Source organism: Cololabis saira, chromosome 17 (genome assembly GCF_033807715.1).
Source record: "Cololabis saira isolate AMF1-May2022 chromosome 17, fColSai1.1, whole genome shotgun sequence".
In the NCBI taxonomy this organism is placed as follows: Eukaryota; Metazoa; Chordata; class Actinopteri; order Beloniformes; family Belonidae; genus Cololabis; species Cololabis saira.
In genome coordinates, this window is record NC_084603.1 from 17,150,674 (window position 1) to 17,169,995 (window position 19,322).

The 19,322-nt window shown below is 41.4% G+C and overlaps 1 protein-coding gene across 1 annotated transcript in view; it reads left to right on the forward strand.

Annotated features, from left to right (window-relative positions):
• LOC133463266 (gamma-aminobutyric acid receptor subunit pi) overlaps window positions 1–19,322 on the forward strand; it is a 149,534-nt gene that overhangs the window by 21,660 nt on the left and 108,552 nt on the right. The window contains 1 exon segment of the mRNA XM_061744708.1: window positions 13,163–13,252. Coding sequence (XP_061600692.1) covers window positions 13,200–13,252 — 53 coding nt within the window. The 5' untranslated portion in view covers window positions 13,163–13,199.

Consider the following 19,322-nt stretch of genomic DNA (forward strand, 5'->3'; position numbering starts at 1 on the left):
GAAAGAAAGAAAGAAAGAAAGAAAGAAAGAAAGAAAGAAAGAAAGAAAGAAAGAAAGAAAGAAAGAAAGAAAGAAAAATTCCTACAGATACAATAGGGCCTTCGCACTGTAAGTGCTCGGGCCCTAATTAGGCCACAAGATCTGGTGTTAAAGCTTTGTTTGGTTTATATGCACCTGCCAAACAAACTAATTTGACAATTTGACGAATGGATGAAATGAGAGGTGTGAGGAAAGTCTGATCTAAATTGATTTACCCATTACTCTGTGAAATATTAAATCAATTCACTGTTTAGATAGAAGTTGCTAATCTATTTCACCAGGTACTTTATTGTTACACGAGCCTGACTTCTTCTGCTTATACAAGTATTACAATAAACTGAAAATGGAAAAACAAGATGGATTTTGTGCTCAGAGTTTCTTAAACAGAGCTTGTCTTAATCATTGCTATTCTATTTGGATTGCACTCACCTATACTGATATCTACAATTTAAAAAGCAGATCTATAACTGGTTATTTACTTACTTTCAAAGCCAATTATCATTATTTTTGCTGATGGTGCTGCTGTGAGAAAATAATGATCATGTAATTATGGCTGCAAAGTCTTTCACAGAATTTGCAGAGGTTAAAGACAATGGCCCGGTTTCCCAGATCAGTTAAGTAGTTCTTAACAGCGAAAGACTTCTTTCACAGGCTCCTTAAGATGGTTTGAAAGAAGTCTTTCGCTGTTAAGAACTACTTAACTGATCTGGGAAACCAGGCCAATGGCCGGGTTTCCCAGATCCAACCCTTCTTAAGGATTTAAGAAGGCTCTTAAGAAGGGTTCAACTAAGAAGGGGCCCTAAGATACAGGTGTTTCCCAGATGACTTCTTAACACCGTTCTTAACACCGTTCTTAGGACCACTCTTAAGATCGCTCTTTGGAGGAGCTGTCCACCACCGCGGGTCTGAAACCAAATCAATCGATGCCAGGAAAATCGATCACCGATCACTATCAGTGCATGTTCACACACAGCACTGCTACCTAACGCACTAATTCCCTGCTGCCTGTGCGTTATGTGTGTTATAATGAAAAACTAAGATGATAAATATACTTTAATGACCCTTTTTCATGATGAAAACAAGACTGCAACTAAATAAGAAGTAGTCTTGGTAATAGAATAATGAGGAAATGTATTGTTTTTATTAAATGTGAAAAAAAACCTGCAACCGCTGCAGGAGGACTGTAGTCTCAGTATATGAGCCGCTGCTTAACCCACTGCGCCACCGAGCGGCCCCTTACATTTCCTTCTTAATGAAAGAGTTTCTTAAGCTAAGAGCGACTCTGGAAAACGCGTTATTCTTTCACAGGCTCCTTAAGAAGGTTTGAAAGAAGCCTTTCGCTGTTAAGAGCTTCTTAACTGATCTGGGAAACCCGGCCAATAGCAAAACTCTGACTTGTCCGTTGAAAACATTCACAATTATAAAGACTTAAAAACTGAGAATCATTATACGGTTTCTAATGATGTTCAGTCAGAGTTAGCCAAAGCTAACTTAGAATGTGGCTCACTTAGCTGCAGTTTACCCCCAGGTGAGAAATCAAGTCAGAGCAAGGAAAGGTTAGCAGACTCATAGTTAAACCAGCTGGAAACCGGGAGGGGGTATGCATTGCCCCAGAAAGATTCAGGGTCTCTGAGTTTAGCCAACCCAGTCTCACAGAAAAACGTGGTACAGGCTACGTTGGTCCACATTGCAAAACGTGGCAATGTTTACGATTTGCCCTCCTAAAACGTGAGATGAGAACGCGTTCCGTGGCCCATTCATTTTAATAGGTTTGTTAGGTTTCGTTTCTGTCACGTGACTTTCAAGTTTTCAGCTGTGGAGGAAAAAATAAAATTGCTGCCATTTCTTTAATTCTCGGTCTAAATTGCAATATTTTAAGATAGTTTCGCCATGAAAAGCAGATTTTATCATATTCATAGCAAGAAATATTGAAATTTCACAATATTTGTGTGTCTGTTTACCTCACGTCGAGACCTGCACCTTTTTTTTTTTTTTTTTTTTTAACTTACTTACTTACTTACTTCCGTGGCTCTCTCGCGGTAAAAACTTCTTCTTATAATTACGCGCGGCCCATTCTGACACCATGTGTTGTCTGTCTTAATATATATGTACTGTATATAGCAGACGAGGCGTGTAGCTGGTCTCAGCAAGACGTTTATTCCCAGACCGCTATAATCAACGCCTGTGGCTGCCATGGCAACAACAACAACTGACACTTCCAGCTGGCACGCTGCTGAAGCTACTGCGCATGTGCTAAGCACCTAGGGCATGCTGGGTAATGGAGTTCCTACACAGTAATCCATACAGAAACCAAGTGGCTTATATGCTATTTTAATTACTTTTAATATTAGGTAGTTGTGTGAACTGTTAAGATATTATATTTTGTATAACTTTAGATTATATTATTTCAACATAGAACAACATAAAACGGCTTTTAGTGTCCCCAGGGTCACACATTTCTTCTTTGAATTTCAGCACCCCCGTGTTTTTGTGAGACAACCCAGAAATTATTGCTCGCAAAAAGCATGTTGTTTTTTTATTATACCTTTTATTTGACAAGGCAATCACTAAATTAATTAATTTTATGCTGCGTAAATGCAACCTATGAATAATTATCCATACATATATGTTCCTTAGAATATATTGGACACTGGACAATGTAAACCTTTTTTTTGGTAATGAATTATCTCTGGCTTGACAACTCGCCAGATCGTTTAGTGTATGTGGTGGTTTTATTTTGGAGGGGTGCAGCGTAAGCAATAATATTAAGACTTATTATTTTATCCGAAAACAATTGCATTTTTGAGGCGCATAACTTACTCGAAAAGTTGTGAAACTTGGCACGCACGTCCCATGTGGCGAAAAATTACGTATTTGAATAGTGTCAAAAGGGGGCGTGGCCTAACAGCTCAACAGCGCCCCCTAGAAAACTTTGTGCCTCAAGCCCCACGATACGGTTTGACGTAGATGCACGAAAATCGGTACACACCTGTATCATGTCGCAACTTAAAAAAAGTCTCTTGGCGCCATGGCCGAAACCCAACAGGAAGTCAGCCATTTTGAATTAATCGTGTAATTTTGGCGCAAATTATGCCATTTTCAGTGTCGTACTTTAACGAACTCCTAGCAGGATCGTCCGTTCGACATAAAACTCGCTCAGGAGACACAAAAGACGTTAACCATGAAAAGTTATCAAAATCCTGATTTTTTTATGAAATGGCGTGGCCGTGGCGCCGCGACAAACTTCAACACTAAACAGGAAGTGATACTAGTAGCTGATTGGCCGATATGTGATCCTCATCATCATCACCATCACCATCATCACCATCATCACCACCACCACCATCACCTTCATCATCACCTTCATCATCATCATCCTCATCACCATCATCATCCTCATCACCTTCACCATCACCATCATCACCACCACCATCACCATCACCTTCATCATCATCATCATCATCATATTCATCATCATCATCATCATCATCATCAACACCATCATCATCATCATCATCATCATCATCACCTTCATCATCATCATCATCATCAACACCACCATCATCATCATCACCTTCATCATCATCACCATCATCATCATCATCACCATCACCCTCACCTTCATCACCACCACCATCACATCACCATCACCTTCATCATCATCTCCATCATCATCATCATCACCTTCATCATCATCACCATCATCATCATCATCACCATCACCCTCACCTTCATCACCATCACCATCACCACCACCATCACATCACCATCACCTTCATCATCATCACCATCATCATCATCATCATCATCATCATCATCTTCATCATCATCATCATCATATTCATCATCATCATCATCATATTCATCATCATATTCATCATCATCATCATCATCATCATCATCATATTCCTCATCATCATCATCATCATCATCATCACCTTCATCATCATCATCATCATCATTATCATCAATTGGTGGAAATTGCACGCGCGAGGTCCCGTTCATCGCTGCCTGCAGCTTTAATTTCACGTATGTTTACAACATGTAGAGTAATTAATTGGGCAGCGAAGCCTCTGTGTTTTTATATAGGTTTGTCGAGTTGTTAATAAAGTAAAAAAAAATAAAAACAGATTTAAAAGGCCCAGCCCCCAGCTTGAAAAGCTGCCAGGCAACCTGATCTCACAGAAATCTGTGAAATGCCCACGACCTCTCACCACTATTTTCCGTGGTACTGTATATACACGGAAAATGGTATAATTCCGTGTGAGCACCACAGATATTGTACCATGCAAAGTCAATGGGATCCGTTGTCGTGATATATACACGGATTATGACATTATTATTATTTATATATTATTCTTTGTTATAGTGGCTAAATTTGCACAGTTCACTAACGCTTTGAGCTAGGTAGCTGAAATTCTAGACTCTGTATCAGGAGGTAACTCTCATCCACTGTGCCGAGTTTCAGATCTGTGTGACCTTCGGAAGTGTCAAAGGTCACCGCATATGTTGCTTTTTCGGGCCTGCAAAGCCTATTTCGTGTCTTTTTTTGCACAGTTCACTAACGCTTTGAGCTAGGAGGCTGAAATTCTAGACTCTGTATCAGGAGGTGATTCTCATCCACTCTGCCGAGGTCCAGACCCGTGCGACCTTCGGAAGTGCCAAAGGTCACCGTGTGTGGTGCCTTTTTCGGGCCTTTTTTGTGTTTTTTGAATTATTCACTAACGCTTTGAGCTGGGATGCTGATTATTGACTACGTTGCAATGCAGAAGGCCCTTTGCTAGGATCTTTTGGTCCCGTGGCTGTACAACTTCCACAGAGCTAGTTGGCGTTGCAGAGGGTTCACAGAGTTGAGACTTGGCAAGCCCAATCAAGGCCCCATATGGAGGCCACAGGTCAAGTTTTACTTGGTTTGGTCAAATGTTGTGGCAACGGCGTCCGTTCGAATGTTGGAAAAGGTGAAGTTTCAATGCCCCGCCCATCGAAAAGTACAGGTCCGATCTGCACCAAACTAACGTCTGTCTATTCAGGGGATGCCCCCAAACAACAGACTTCTATGACTTCTTCAACAGTGTTTCCTCCAAAACGTCCTGGCTGGTTAGGAGGGTGTAGAATCGTATAGGTCTGAGAGCCTCCTGACTAATGGAATGGGGCCTATTTTGTGTCTTTTTTTTTTCACTAGTTCACTAACGCTTTTAGCTAGGAGTCTGAATTTTTTATATGTTGTTTGGGGGCATCCCCTGAACAGACAGATGTTAGTTTGGTGCAGATCGGCCTATAGACACGAAATAGGCTTTGCAGGGCCGAAAAAGCAACACATGTGGTGACCTTTGACACTTCCGAAGGTCACACAGATCTGAAACTCGGCAAAGTGGATGAGAGTCACCTCTTGATACAGAGTCTAGAATTTCAGCTTCCTAGCTCAAAGCGTTAGTGAACTGTGCAAATTTAGCCACTATAACAAAGAATAATATATAAATAATAATAATGTCATAATCCGTGTATATATCACGACAACGGATCCCATTGACTTTGCATGGTGCAATATCTGTGGTGCTCACACGGAATTATACCATTTTCCGTGTATATACAGTACCACGGAAAATAGTGGTGAGAGGTCGTGGGCATTTCACAGATTTTTGTGGGATCAGGTTGCCTGGCAGCTTTTCAAGCTGGGGGCTGGGCCTTTTAAATCTGTTTTTATTTTTTTTTACTTTATTAACAACTCGACAAACCTATATAAAAACACAGAGGCTTCGCTGCCCAATTAATTACTCTACATGTTGTAAACATAAGTGAAATTAAAGCTGCAGGCAGCGATGAACGGGACCTCGCGCGTGCAATTTCCACCAATTGATGATGATGATGTGAAGGTGATGATGATGATGATGGTGTTGATGATGATGATGATGAAGGTGATGATGATGATGGTGGTGTTGATGATGATGATGATGATGATGAAGGTGATGATGATGATGATGATGATGATGATGGTGTTGATGATGATGATGATGATGAATATGATGATGATGATGATGATGAAGGTGATGGTGATGGTGGTGGTGATGATGGTGATGGTGAAGGTGATGAGGATGATGATGGTGATGAGGATGATGATGATGAAGGTGATGATGAAGGTGATGGTGGTGGTGGTGATGATGGTGATGATGGTGATGGTGATGATGATGAGGATCACATATCGGCCAATCAGCTACTAGTATCACTTCCTGTTTAGTGTTGAAGTTTGACGCGGCGCCACGGCCACGCCATTTCATGAAAAATAACGATTTTGATAACTTTTCATGGTTAACGTCTTTTGTGTCTCCTGAGCAAGTTTTATGTCGAACGGACGATCCTGCTAGGAGTTCGTTAAAGTACGACACGTGAAAATGGCATAATTTGCGCCAAAATTACACGATTAATTCGAAATGGCCGACTTCCTGTTGGGTTTCGGCCATGGCGCCAAGAGACTTTTTTTAAGTTGCGACACGATGCAGGTGTGTACCGATTTTCGTGCATCTACGTCAAACCGTATCGTGGGGCTTGAGGCACAAAGTTTTCTAGGGGGCGCTGTTGAGCCGTTAGGCCACGCCCCCTTTTGACACTATTCAAATACGTAATTTTTCGCCACATGGGACGTGCGTGCCAAGTTTCACAACTTTTCGAGTAAGTTATGCGCCTCAAAAATGCAATTGTTTTCGGATAAAATAATAAGTCTTAATATTATTGCTTACGCTGCACCCCTCCAAAATAAAACCACCACATACACTAAACGATCTGGCGAGCTGTCAAGCCAGAGATAATTCATTACCAAAAAAAAGGTTTACATTGTCCAGTGTCCAATATATTCTAAGGAACATATATGTATGGATAATTATTCATAGGTTGCATTTACGCAGCATAAAATTTATTAATTTAGTGATTGCCTAGTCAAATAAAAGGTATAATAAAAAAACATGCTTTTTGCGAGCAATAATTTCCGGGTTGTCTCACAAAAACACTGGGGTGCTGAAATTCAAAGAAGAAATGTGTGACCCTGGGGACACTAAAAGCCGTTTTATGTTGTTCTATGTTGAAATAATATCATCTAAAGTTATACAAAATATAATATCTTAACAGTTCACACAACTACCTACTATTAAAAGTAATTAAAATAGCATATAAGCCACTTGGTTTCTGTATGGATTACTGTGTAGGAACTCCATTACCCAGCATGCCCTAGGTGCTTAGCACATGCGCAGTAGCTTCAGCAGAGCGCCAGCTGGAAGTGTCAGTTGTTGTTGCCATGGCAGCCACAGGCGTTGATTATAGCGGTCTGGGAATAAACGTCTTGCTGAGACCAGCTACACGCCTCGTCTGCTATATACAGTACATATATATTAAGACAGACAACACATGGTGTCAGAATGGGCCGCGCGTAATAAGAAGAAGTTTTTACCGCGAGAGAGCCACGGAAGTAAGTAAGTTAAAAAAAAAAAAAAAAAAAAAGTGCAGGTCTCGACGTGAGGTAAACAGACACACAAATATTGTGAAATTTCAATATTTCTTGCTATGAATATGATAAAATCTGCTTTTCATGGCGAAACTATCTTAAAATATTGCAATTTAGACCGAGAATCAAAGAAATGGCAGCAATTTTATTTTTCCTCCACAGCTGAAAACTTGAAAGTCACGTGACAGAAACGAAACCTAAGAAACCATTAAAATGAATGGGCCACGGAAAACGTTCTCATCTCACGTTTTAGCAGGGCAAATCGTAAACATTGCCACGTTTTGCAATGTGGACCAACGTAGCCTGTACCACGTTTTTCTGTGAGACTGGGTTGGTTTAGCAGGTCTTATGGAATTGCATGAATGTTAATAAGTGAAAAGCCAGATGCACACTACGCAGAATCTTGACCCGAGGAAGTGTCACTATTGTTTTTTTAATCCTCTTAAAGTAATACAAGACACTTGAGACAATGACAGCCTTTCCCAGCAGGCTAAATTCAGTCAAGTTTTATCTTTAATTTACATTTTTGTGTCTGTCTGCATGCTTCTGTGCTGTGGAATGATCCTGCCAAAAAAATCTTGGACTGTAGGTATATATATATCTTTCAGTTTGTCTCTTATTAGTCTTTAATTTAGGGGCATCATATGGGGCCAATATTGTAGCATCACACACACTGTGTGTCACATGTAAAAGAAAAATCATTTAACTAAAAATATAACCACGATTCCCCTAACCTACAAAAGAGTATTAGGGCCAGGCAGGAGAAAAAAAAATTTGAGACTGGAAGATTTTTATTGTGCACTTCGAGAAAAAAGACTGTTATGACCACCTGGCTCACGGTAGATCACAACAAGTAGGGAGACCACACAGGTAAACCATTTCATGTATTTATTAAAAATAAGGCCCTAAGGTACAAGGTAACTAAAGATAATAATGTGCAAAGTAACAAGAAACAACTAAGGGAAAAATGGTTGGCCGTTGTTGTCACAGGCAGGGAGGGAGAGAGCGTGAGGGCCCTGGAACCCTCTCCTTAAATACCCTCCCAGGCAATCAGACCCAATCCTGTGCACCTGGATTGGACCTGACCTGAAAGGCAAAAATGAGGAAAGCACCAAGGCACCAGGGAAACAGCGCCTCCCCCACCACACAGGAGGAAGACAGCTATTCCCAATACAGAGATACATAACACCCCCCCCCCCCCCTTAAAACAGAGGCCCCACACCATGGCCTCTGTAAATAAGGCTTTCAGTACTGCCTACAACAAAAAAACATGACCCACTATTACCATTTACCAGTACTGGTGGTAACTAGTTTGACTATGTACACATAGAACTCATGGTCAATTGGGGGTCGGACTCCACCCTGCTGGTTCACCCCTACACACCTCCACCCACCACTGCCCAGCCACCCGCAACTCCTGGTACCGGGAGAGCATCTTTAAGGAGGAAAGACAAGGTTAGATGGGATATTGTGAGGAGCAACTGAAAGGGGAGGAACCGGCTCACTCCAACCCCTCGCGCGCACGTGACAACGCATCTGCTATTACGTTGTCCACACCACGTATGTGCCGGATGCTCAGGTTGTAAGGCTGTAGAAAAAGCGTCCACCTCATCAGCCGCTGGCTCGGACTCTGCAAAGAGTGAAGGAAGGTTAGGGGATTGTGGTCTGAATACACGACTACTGGATGGACTCCCCCACCCACATACACATCAAAATGCTGCAGAGCCCACACCAGCGCTAACGCTTCCTTCTCTATCGTCGAGTAGTTTAGCTGGTGGCGGTTAAACTTCCTTGAAAAATAGCTGACTGGCCGATCCACCCCTTCACCATCAGTCTGCAAAAGGACACCCCAAGCCCCAACCTGACTAGCATCTACTTGTAACCTGAATGGCTGATCTAGTCTAGGCGCTGCCAGGACAGGAGCTGTACTCAACAGCATCTTCACCTGGTCAAAAGCCTGCTGGCTGGCAGAAGACCAAACAAACTTCGCCTTTGCTTTCAACAAGTCCGGGACACCAAAAGTCCGGGACACCAAAAGTCCGGGACACCAAAAGTCCGGGACACCAAAAGTCCGGGACACCAAACTCTCTGTATGGCCGCCACCACTTCCGGCTTCTTCGACCGACAAGGCACAACATCAAGACTCAGTTTATAATGCTCAATAATTCGCCACAACTCCTCAAACTTTAACTGCTGTAACAACTTAATTGATGGGGCTCCCAAAAATTCCCTCACAGGATCCATTTCACCACAACTCTTATGACTACAAACGCCCAACCAGTAACTGATAACCAGTAATCAATAGGCAACCAAGGCCACAATGTCAAACCAAATTCAAACCATTTACCAGGCCATCACTATCATAAGTATAGACAAAAGACCCTGTTATCAACTATAATACCCCAACATGGGACGGCGAGTAGCTTTACTTAGCGAGAGAATGAAGCGAAAGAGCTGCCCCGCGTCTAACTCAAAAAAAAAAAAAATCCCTGACTAACCACAACCTAGTCTTCAGTGCGCCCATAGCAGCTTAACTACCAACAGTACCCTAATGGCACTGCTGAATAGCGCCCCGGCTTACAGCACACCAAAAACAACAAACTAAAACAACAAACAAAAAAAACAAACAAGCGTTAAGCGCTTCTCCTCCTTCCACGGGGGTTCACGTAGCTCATGGTATCTAAACCACACGCTTCAGACAAAAGGTGGGCGACAACAGTAACCCCGTCTACTCACCATCCAGTTGAGGATCATAACCGATAACCAGGTCACCACTCAAAGGAGGAAAGTGGCCACAGTCCTCCCCTGCTGCAAGCCAAGCAAATCAAAGTTTACTAAGGCAAACCAAACCACTTATTGAGCAATCAAACAAACTAACCAAACACTGTGAGTCTCCTACACAAGTACTACCGAACTATCCAGGCATTAGTAAGGTACTGACAACCTTACCAATTTCCCGGACGAGCGCCCATTTGTTATGACCACCTGGCTCACGGTAGATCACAACAAGTAGGGAGACCACACAGGTAAACCATTTCATGTATTTATTAAAAATAAGGACCTAAGGTACAAGGTAACTAAAGATAATAATGTGCAAAGTAACAAGAAACAACTAAGGGAAAAATGGTTGGCCGTTGTTGTCACAGGCAGGGAGGGAGAGAGCGTGAGGGCCCTGGAACCCTCTCCTTAAATACCCTCCCAGGCAATCAGACCCAATCCTGTGCACCTGGATTGGACCTGACCTGAAAGGCAAAAATGAGGAAAGCACCAAGGCACCAGGGAAACAGCGCCTCCCCCACCACACAGGAGGAGGACAGCTATTCCCAATACAGAGATACATAACAAGACGAAATGTCGAGAAAAAAGTCGAAATGTCAAGATTAATGTTGAAATACAATTTCGAGAAAAAAATAAAAAAAAGTCGAAATTTCGCCTTTTTTCTCAACATTTCGACTTTTTTCTCGACATTTCGACTTTTCTGTCGACATTTGGACTTTTTTCTTAAAATTTCGACTTTGTTCTCGACATGTCGACTTTTTTCTCAACATTTCGACTTTATTCACGAAATTTTGACTTTTTTCTCGACATTTCGACTTTTTTCTTGAAATTCTACTTCAACATTAATCTCGACTTTTCAACTTTTTTCTCGACATTTTGACTTTTTTCTCGACATTTTGACTTTTTTCTCGAAGTGCACAATAAAAAAAAATCTTCCCCTCTCAAATATTTTTTCTCCTACCTGGCCCTAATACTCTTCTGTACAAACCTATGCCAGCAGGAACTCCCTCAATGCCACATAACACCAAATTACGTTAAGTATGGAGGAATGTCTCCCTCCCAGTCTCCATCAACCCAGCTTCTTATGAAATAACACATTTTACTATATCAAATACACTATTTTATTTATTTTATAACAAAGGAAAAGACTGTAGTAGCCATTGACTCTTCAAAATACTCATTCTATATCAATTAATTTCTTAGTGATGTACAACAACAACCAAACCAAACGGGCCTGTTGAACAGCGTTCATGGTTTCATCCTGCTCTAAACAAACAAAATAAAGGAATAAAGAAAAACACATTTAGATTCTAATGGGCCCCTTGAACGGTGGTGGTTATTCCGTGTGTGTTGTAACTTAGGAAACCTCTGCTATGCATTCATGGAACGCTTGAAGCTGAAACTCAGATCTAAAGCTGGGCAGACACTGTGCGATATTTTAAATCGTTTGATTCAGCCCCATCTCACACTGCATGACTAGATCGCTGAGTTCAAAAATACACAGCCCACGATTTATGTTCTCACACTGTACGACCCGATACTCTTATGCGACCCGTCTGCTCACACTATACGATCATAATCCTCACGTCGGACCTCTGTGTACTAGAACTGCGAGAGCGGGGCAGGGGTGGGCTGTGCCCACCCAAACGTGCGTCCTGCCCACCTGATCAAAGGTTATGGGGATCCATTATTTTTTTAAATAATTTTATGTTTTTATATATATAAAAAAAATCACAAAATATCTGTACCGTTTCTGATTGGGTGGGCACTGCGCATAATTTTTAGACACAACAATGAACGCATACCGCAAAAGTTGTGTCTCGGCGGAGGGACCCGACGTCCCAGCAAAATGAGAAAGAGAGAAGCAGCACACAGAGCACCCACTAAAGCCTGATTTATGGTTTAGCGTTACACCAACGCAGAGCCTGCGGCGTAGGTTACGCGGCGACGCGCCCGGTACGCTGCGGGTCGCCGCGTACCCTACGCCGTAGGCTCTGCGTTGGTGTAACGCGGAACCATAATTCAGCCTTTAGCAATTTGTGCCACTCTGTGTGGCGATAAATGAAAAAAGTTTAGACAATGTCGTGATTGGACAAGGAATTGGCTGGGCAGACGTGGGAAATGCTGTCTTTTTTTTCTGCTATTAAAACATGATTTGTAATGTGAATTTGCAACACTTTAAACTACAAATAATAGTTTTTGACGTGACATCAGAGATTGCGCATGCTCTCTGTGAAAGGATGAGTCAAATCGGGTTGTAGCACGACCAGGATTTCAAACACGCTTGATTTTCTTACGAGCACACGATTCGTGATCAGGAGCTCGTTGTGAGGTGTTAATCTCTCATCGTTACCCCACGTATACTGCACGAGGCACGACCAACGATTGGGTCGAAATTCGGCCCGATCCAAAAAATAGTCCACGACTGGAAAATCGGTTCAAAACGAGCCAACAATCGCACATTGTCTTTAGGTAACCTCTTCTATGCATTCATGGAACGCTTGAAGCTGAAACTCAGACCTTACCCGGCAACAAAAGATTCTATTTTTTGATTGGCTGATAGGTTGGTAACTCCAGCATACAGTAGGATAGTCTGCCTTTGACTCGTTTGTAAAATGGCCTGTTGGGATTTCTGTGAAGTTAATTTTCTCAGCGTGAGAACTGTCATGTGTGACGTGTGAGCGTGTGAACTCGTTGAAATGCGCGAGAGAGCCCTGGTATCTGGATGAATATCATATTGTTTCTTTTGTGATATGCAGCAAAATATTTGCTTTTCAGAAGGTATCCGGACTATATTTTTTCAAACAGTTATCAAAATATTAAATTGATGTCCTCTGTGTACTTGTATTCCAGATAAACTTCACCAGCTGTATTCGCTCCTTCAACCGACATGGCTCTTTTCGTATCTGGAGGGGCCGTGTTCACCATCATCCTTTTTTGCAGGTAAGAAGCATCTCGTTATACAGGAACGCTATTCTGAGACCCAGGAAACCACATCAAGCTGGATTTTAAGTTTCAGATACGCCGATAATCGGTATGGAATGGGTTTAGGAAAAGTGACGGTCACTGAATTCTATCTATTTTGTTTCTTTTATTTTGTGAACCATCAATACTGAATAACAACTCCTCACACATAAGACAGGAAAGATTGAAATCCCATTGCCACATTTAGGATGCTGCTGAGTAGAACTGATGTTGCAGCAACCAGAGCCACATGAATCTGTCATTACACAGAGCTGGAGTTCTAATCCGTGCTAAGGTCACACAGAGAGGATGATGGGATGTTTTGCTGTCCTGATCCCTGTCTATGTGAGGAGAAGCGTCTCCTCTTCTTTGCAATCATTTTCAAAGCACGGAATGCACTTGTAGTGGAACACTTCTTTGCTCAATCAGCGAAGATTGTGCTGTTGCAGCTTTCCAGCGACACAATCTTGCCAAATGTCTTATGCCACACCTGGGGCCTCATTTATAAAGCTTGCTTGCGGACAAAACAGGGCTTGAAAGATGTGCAAGCCACCTTCTACGCAAAGGTTGGGATTTAAAAAAAAAAAAAACTAACAGAAAAATGTGCATATCTTTACGCCAACCCTGACCTTCGCGCAGGAACATTTTGAAGATATGGGGAACTGGCGTCGCAGGCGGTGAGGTGGTGAAATGAAGCCAGATTCATGTCATACTTTTAATGTCATCACATATCAGACTTAAAGATCCATGTACACCCAAGCCGGTGTTCTGCCGAGTTGTCCTACATCGTGGTTGAACCTAAGACCCCGTCCACACGTAGCCGGGTATTTTTAAAAACGAATATTTCCCCCCTCCGTTTATAAAAAAATTTGCATCCACACATAACCGAAGATCTGCGTTTTCGACCACATTCATAAGCATTCTAACTGTAGATCATCTGCGGCTCCCGGGAAGCTGCACCTCCGCGGAGCCCGCGGGCACCGTAGGGTGCGCGTCGCCGCGTAACCTACGGTTGTAGGCTCTGTGTCGGTGTAACGCAGTAAGCGGTGGTCAAGACCAGAGACCATTTATTTAATAGCTTGGAGAACAGATGCTGGATCATCTGTAGTAAACAAAAGGCGCACGTCAGAGCAGATTTGTTGTTGTTTTGGCGCATAATGTGACGTTCGAAAACGCAAAACTCCGGTTGTGTGTGTCTACACGCATCTACATAAACGGAGTTTTCAAAAATCTTCACTTTGCCCGGAGTTTTTTTAAACCTTCGTTTATTTGCGTTTTCGTGTGGATGACACACGAAATAAGAAAAAGCTTTTTTGATACGAACACTGCTTAGCTACATCTCTTTATAACTACATAACTCTTCTGGTTTGGTGACAGACTTTTTTAAACCCATCACAAGTCCATTTAACCCGTCCATAATCAGATCTATTTAACAGAACAAATATGAAACCTGATGACGACAAACAATTCACTACGTCCAATGATAAGTGGAGTACCTGAGTTACATTATGTGTTAAGGTAGTAGAAGATTCACTATCATCATCTATTTTATGTACTCTGTCCTGAAGCTTTAATAGCTTAGGTGTGATTGGAAAAGATGCAATTTTCCAGCTGATTACAAATTCACTCCAAGCCTTAACAACACATGCATGACCTTCTGAAAGTGTAGTGAACTTCACTGACGGGAAGGATGTTATTACCGGTCACAAGTTGCAGCAACGTGAAGTGCATAACCATATATATATATATATATATATATATATATATATATATATATATATATATATATATATATATGTATATATATTCATTCATTCTTATTTATTTTTTTATAAATATATTTATAAATATATATTTATATATTATTTTCCATTTAGCCCTGTGATGGACTGGCGACCTGTCCAGGGTGTAATCCCTGCCTCTCGCCTGAAAATATCTGGGATAGGCTCCAGCAGACCCCCGTGACCCTGCAAAAGATAAAGCGGGTATAGATAATGGATGGATGGAAATATATTTGTATTATTATTAGGCTCAGAAATACTTAAAGAAACGCCTACTGATACACATTTTGCCAAAATGATTTGGGATGAAACACATAACTGATGATAAAATCTATGTGACCGGCAAGTGTCTTTTTGTTTTTTTTATTGAGGCCAGTGGGGTGGCCAGCAAATTTGCAGGGGGGGCCATGGCCGCCCCTGCTCCCCCCCCGGTGGCGCCACTGTTCATAACAGATCTTGAAATTCCTCTTGTAAAGATCTGTCACGGCCATAGGAATGGTTCATGTTGACTCTGTGGGAAGACTGATGTTTGTTCAATGTTTAAGATGTTTTATACCACCGTTGAAGCTCAACCAAAGAGCCCCCGTTTGCCAACACTCCAGTGTCAGACACTGTCATCCTTTCATGTGTCTTTGCTTAGTGAAACCCCTGGAGCATTGGTGTATTGTTTTTTTTACCCCTGAATAAAAAGAACAAAGGATGAAATTGAAGAGGACAGGCTGAAGATCACAGCGAAACTGTTTGATCTAAGACAGCCAGCCACTGCTTTGGGTGGCACAGAATGTATTTGTCAATAGTTTATAAAATACGACTTGGCACTGGTAGGGACAACAAACGCACTTTAAAGTTTATCTTAAATTGCCACTACCGATCGGAAGACAGAAAAGTAAAATCAGCATTAAAAAATGATTGTGATTGACAATTTTAATAGTATTTCATTATCAAAACATATGAAATAAGTCCCTACACTTATTTTCTGTAGAAATGTTGTCTCATAAGCAGAGTTCAGAAATCCTACACACTGATCCTAATCAGTGTATCTGAGTTTGATCCAAATAACAAATGCCAGCTTTCTTCAGCAAAGGCACAAGGTCAAAAACTCACCTGTTGATGGTTTAGGGTCAGGGTTAGAGAAATGTGACTGTAGCAGCAGGTTATATCATCAAGCTGCATTTCAACACTGATTTTATTGTGAAATTGACTTTCATAAAGACCTCAATCATCCCCAGAGGTGGGTAGTAACGAGTTACATTTACTCCGTTACATTTACTTGAGTAAGTTTTGGGAAATGTTGTACTTTTAGGAGTAGTTTTGAATCACTATACTTTTTACTTTTACTTGAGTAAATTTGTGAAGAAGAAACTGTTACTCTTACTCCGCTACATTAGGCCACGTTGAGCTGTTACTTTTCTTTTATCCCTTTTATCCGCGTACGCGTCAATCTCATGACATCACTGGGTGATTCTTTGGGAAAAATGTTTGTTTTTGCATGTTTTGTCACATTTACACAGACTCAAACACACACAGAGTTTCTATGAGTTCATGTTTGTTCTAGTTCTGCCTGGTTAAAAAAGAAAAGTACAAAGGCTTGAAATTTTGTGCTACTTGTGCTTAATTTATTTTTTTATTCTGTTATTATTTTATTTATTTTATTATTTATTAAAGTACTTGAATTTACTTTAAGATTATTTTAATTCAAGCTATTTTTTATTTTGTAATAATTTTAATTTATTTTATTATTTTATTGATTTAATTTGCCTGAAGATAATTATTTTGTACTTTTGTCTGTTTGAATGGTTGTGTTAAAAAAATAAATCAGACGTTACTCAACAGTTACTCAGTACTTGAGTAGTTTTTTCACCAAGTACTTTTTTACTTTTACTCAAGTAATTATTTGGATGACTACTTTTTACTTCTACTTGAGTCATATTATTCTGTACAGTACTTTTACTTGAGTACAATTTTTGGCTACTCTACCAGCTCTGATCATCCCTACCATCCACGTTCGTACATAACGGCCCAAAAAATGTGATTCTCCACCCATAGGCGATGTTTAAGCTTCATACGCAGTTGGCATGTTGAGTACTAGAGACCTGTGGAATATACAGTAGCCCTTTTATATAATATAGATATAAAGTTCTTCAATTGTTACTTGGATATAGTTTCATGACATTGGGGTACAATGGCATATTTTATTAATCTACTGTTGTTGTCAGATGAATTGTGCTGAACAAGAACCTTTTCAAAGGGCCCTTAGATGAGTGGGGTCAGTTTTACTTTTAATAGGTAATTTAATGAATAAATTACATTAGCCAAGAGATCATGGGCATAAAGCCATGCGGAAACTGTTCACTAAAGTAACACATCTAGTCAGAAATATTCAGTAGCTGCTTTCTTATGTACTTGTGTTTATTGAAACTACAGAAGTCGCCCCTTTGCAAAAACAGAGCAGACTCAGATATCTTAACAGTGCCTTCACTTATTCATCTTTTACTTATTCATCCATCGGCATTTAGGGACATCTTCAATATACAACACCAATTAGGCCAATGCATGCTCTTCAAAAACAAATGAAAAATACCAGGAACACCTTCACAGTCTACTGTATATTTAGATCATTCTCCAGGTCTAATGAATTACAAGTGTTGCAGAATCGATTGGCTGAGGTATAAAACAGCCATCTGGCTAGAAGACCTGCTACATGCACTCAAACCTCATCAATGGTACATGAGTTTGGACTTTGCAACCCTGGCAAGTTTACTCTGCTCTTGAAGTTGATTTCTGCTTGCTAGAATAAATCTGACTTTTGACCATTTAGGGATGGAGAACCAACCAGCAGCCCCTGATCTGCTGCTGCTGCCTATCCTTAGAAAGCTTCTGCAACATTTGTCTCACCGTAAAGTTCTCTGTCAAAGTCAAGGTTGACATTGTGCAGGTGTGATTGCTCTTAAAACAACCAACCATGAGCCGGTCAATGCACTCATTGGCCTCCAACCTAAAACGGTAAAAAGTTAGATTGATTTGAGTGAAATAAAATCAAACTTTGAAACTAATATAAAACTCCTTGTGTGGTGAAGCGGGGTAGCATCTGAAACATGCAGAGCAGGAGTATTCAAGGACCAAGGTACCTTTAATACACTAACTGTTCAATATGGAATTAGCAGTAATACATTTTTAGAATACCAACAACTTAAGTCCATAATAAATAAAAAATATAAACTTAACCAATTGGACCTACAACTTCCCACCAAGATAATAGAATTATTGAACCTAAGCACTCTAAAGTTGTTATCAAGACTTTACAGGTTAGTGTCCAAAATAGATAACTAAGTCTCTCTTCCGATTTCAAAATGGGAGGCGGATCTCTCTCCTAACACCGACCAAATTTCTTGGTCACAAATATGTTTAAATACTTTCACTATGACTAAGAAAACAAACTTACAACTTATACAGTACAAAGTTCTTCATAGAATACATTATACAGGACAAAGGATGTTCCAGATGGGCTTTGTCACCTCTAACATCTGCTCACAGTGCACAGAGAACACCCCTGATAATTATATGCATGCTTTATGGTTCTGTACACCGGTACGGAGGTTCTGGACGGAGATTTGTGAGGATTTATCCACCTGGATCAACTACAGAATCCCACTGTGCCCCACGATATGTATATTAGGTCACTTGGGAGATATTCAAATGGAATCTAACCGGATACACCTGGTTCTCACTGCCTTATGTATTGCAAAGAAAACCATTCTAGTGAATTGGAAACAAAAGTCTAGTTTATGTATTAACCACTTTAGGACTCCCTTGGCCGGGGGGTGCGCGGGCGGGTGGGCGTGGCGGCGGGGTGGAGTCATTCTCAGGTGTCTATGTCTTATGTCATCAGTATGAATGGAGGGATGTTGGGCCATTTCCCCCTCCGCCTGGGGGCTCCGACGGCGCTGGGAGCGCCCGTGGAGGTACGGGGATGCCCTGGCCCGGCTTGGAGGGCCGGCCCCCGTCAACTTGGATGGCCGGCGGGGGAGCGTGGGCGCCTTTCCAGCGCCTTTCCCTCTACTGGCCCTGCCTCCTGGCTTCGGCCTCCGCTCCCCCTCCCCCCTACACGATTCATACGCACATAGGCAAGGGGCAGGGGGTCCGGGGGGTTGGGGACATTGTCCCGCGTGGCCCGGTACTCCCCGCCTCACGGTTTTAATAACACTGTAGACACTGCACATTCAACATTTAATAAATACATTTAACAAGGATACTTAGTTCTGGAGGGA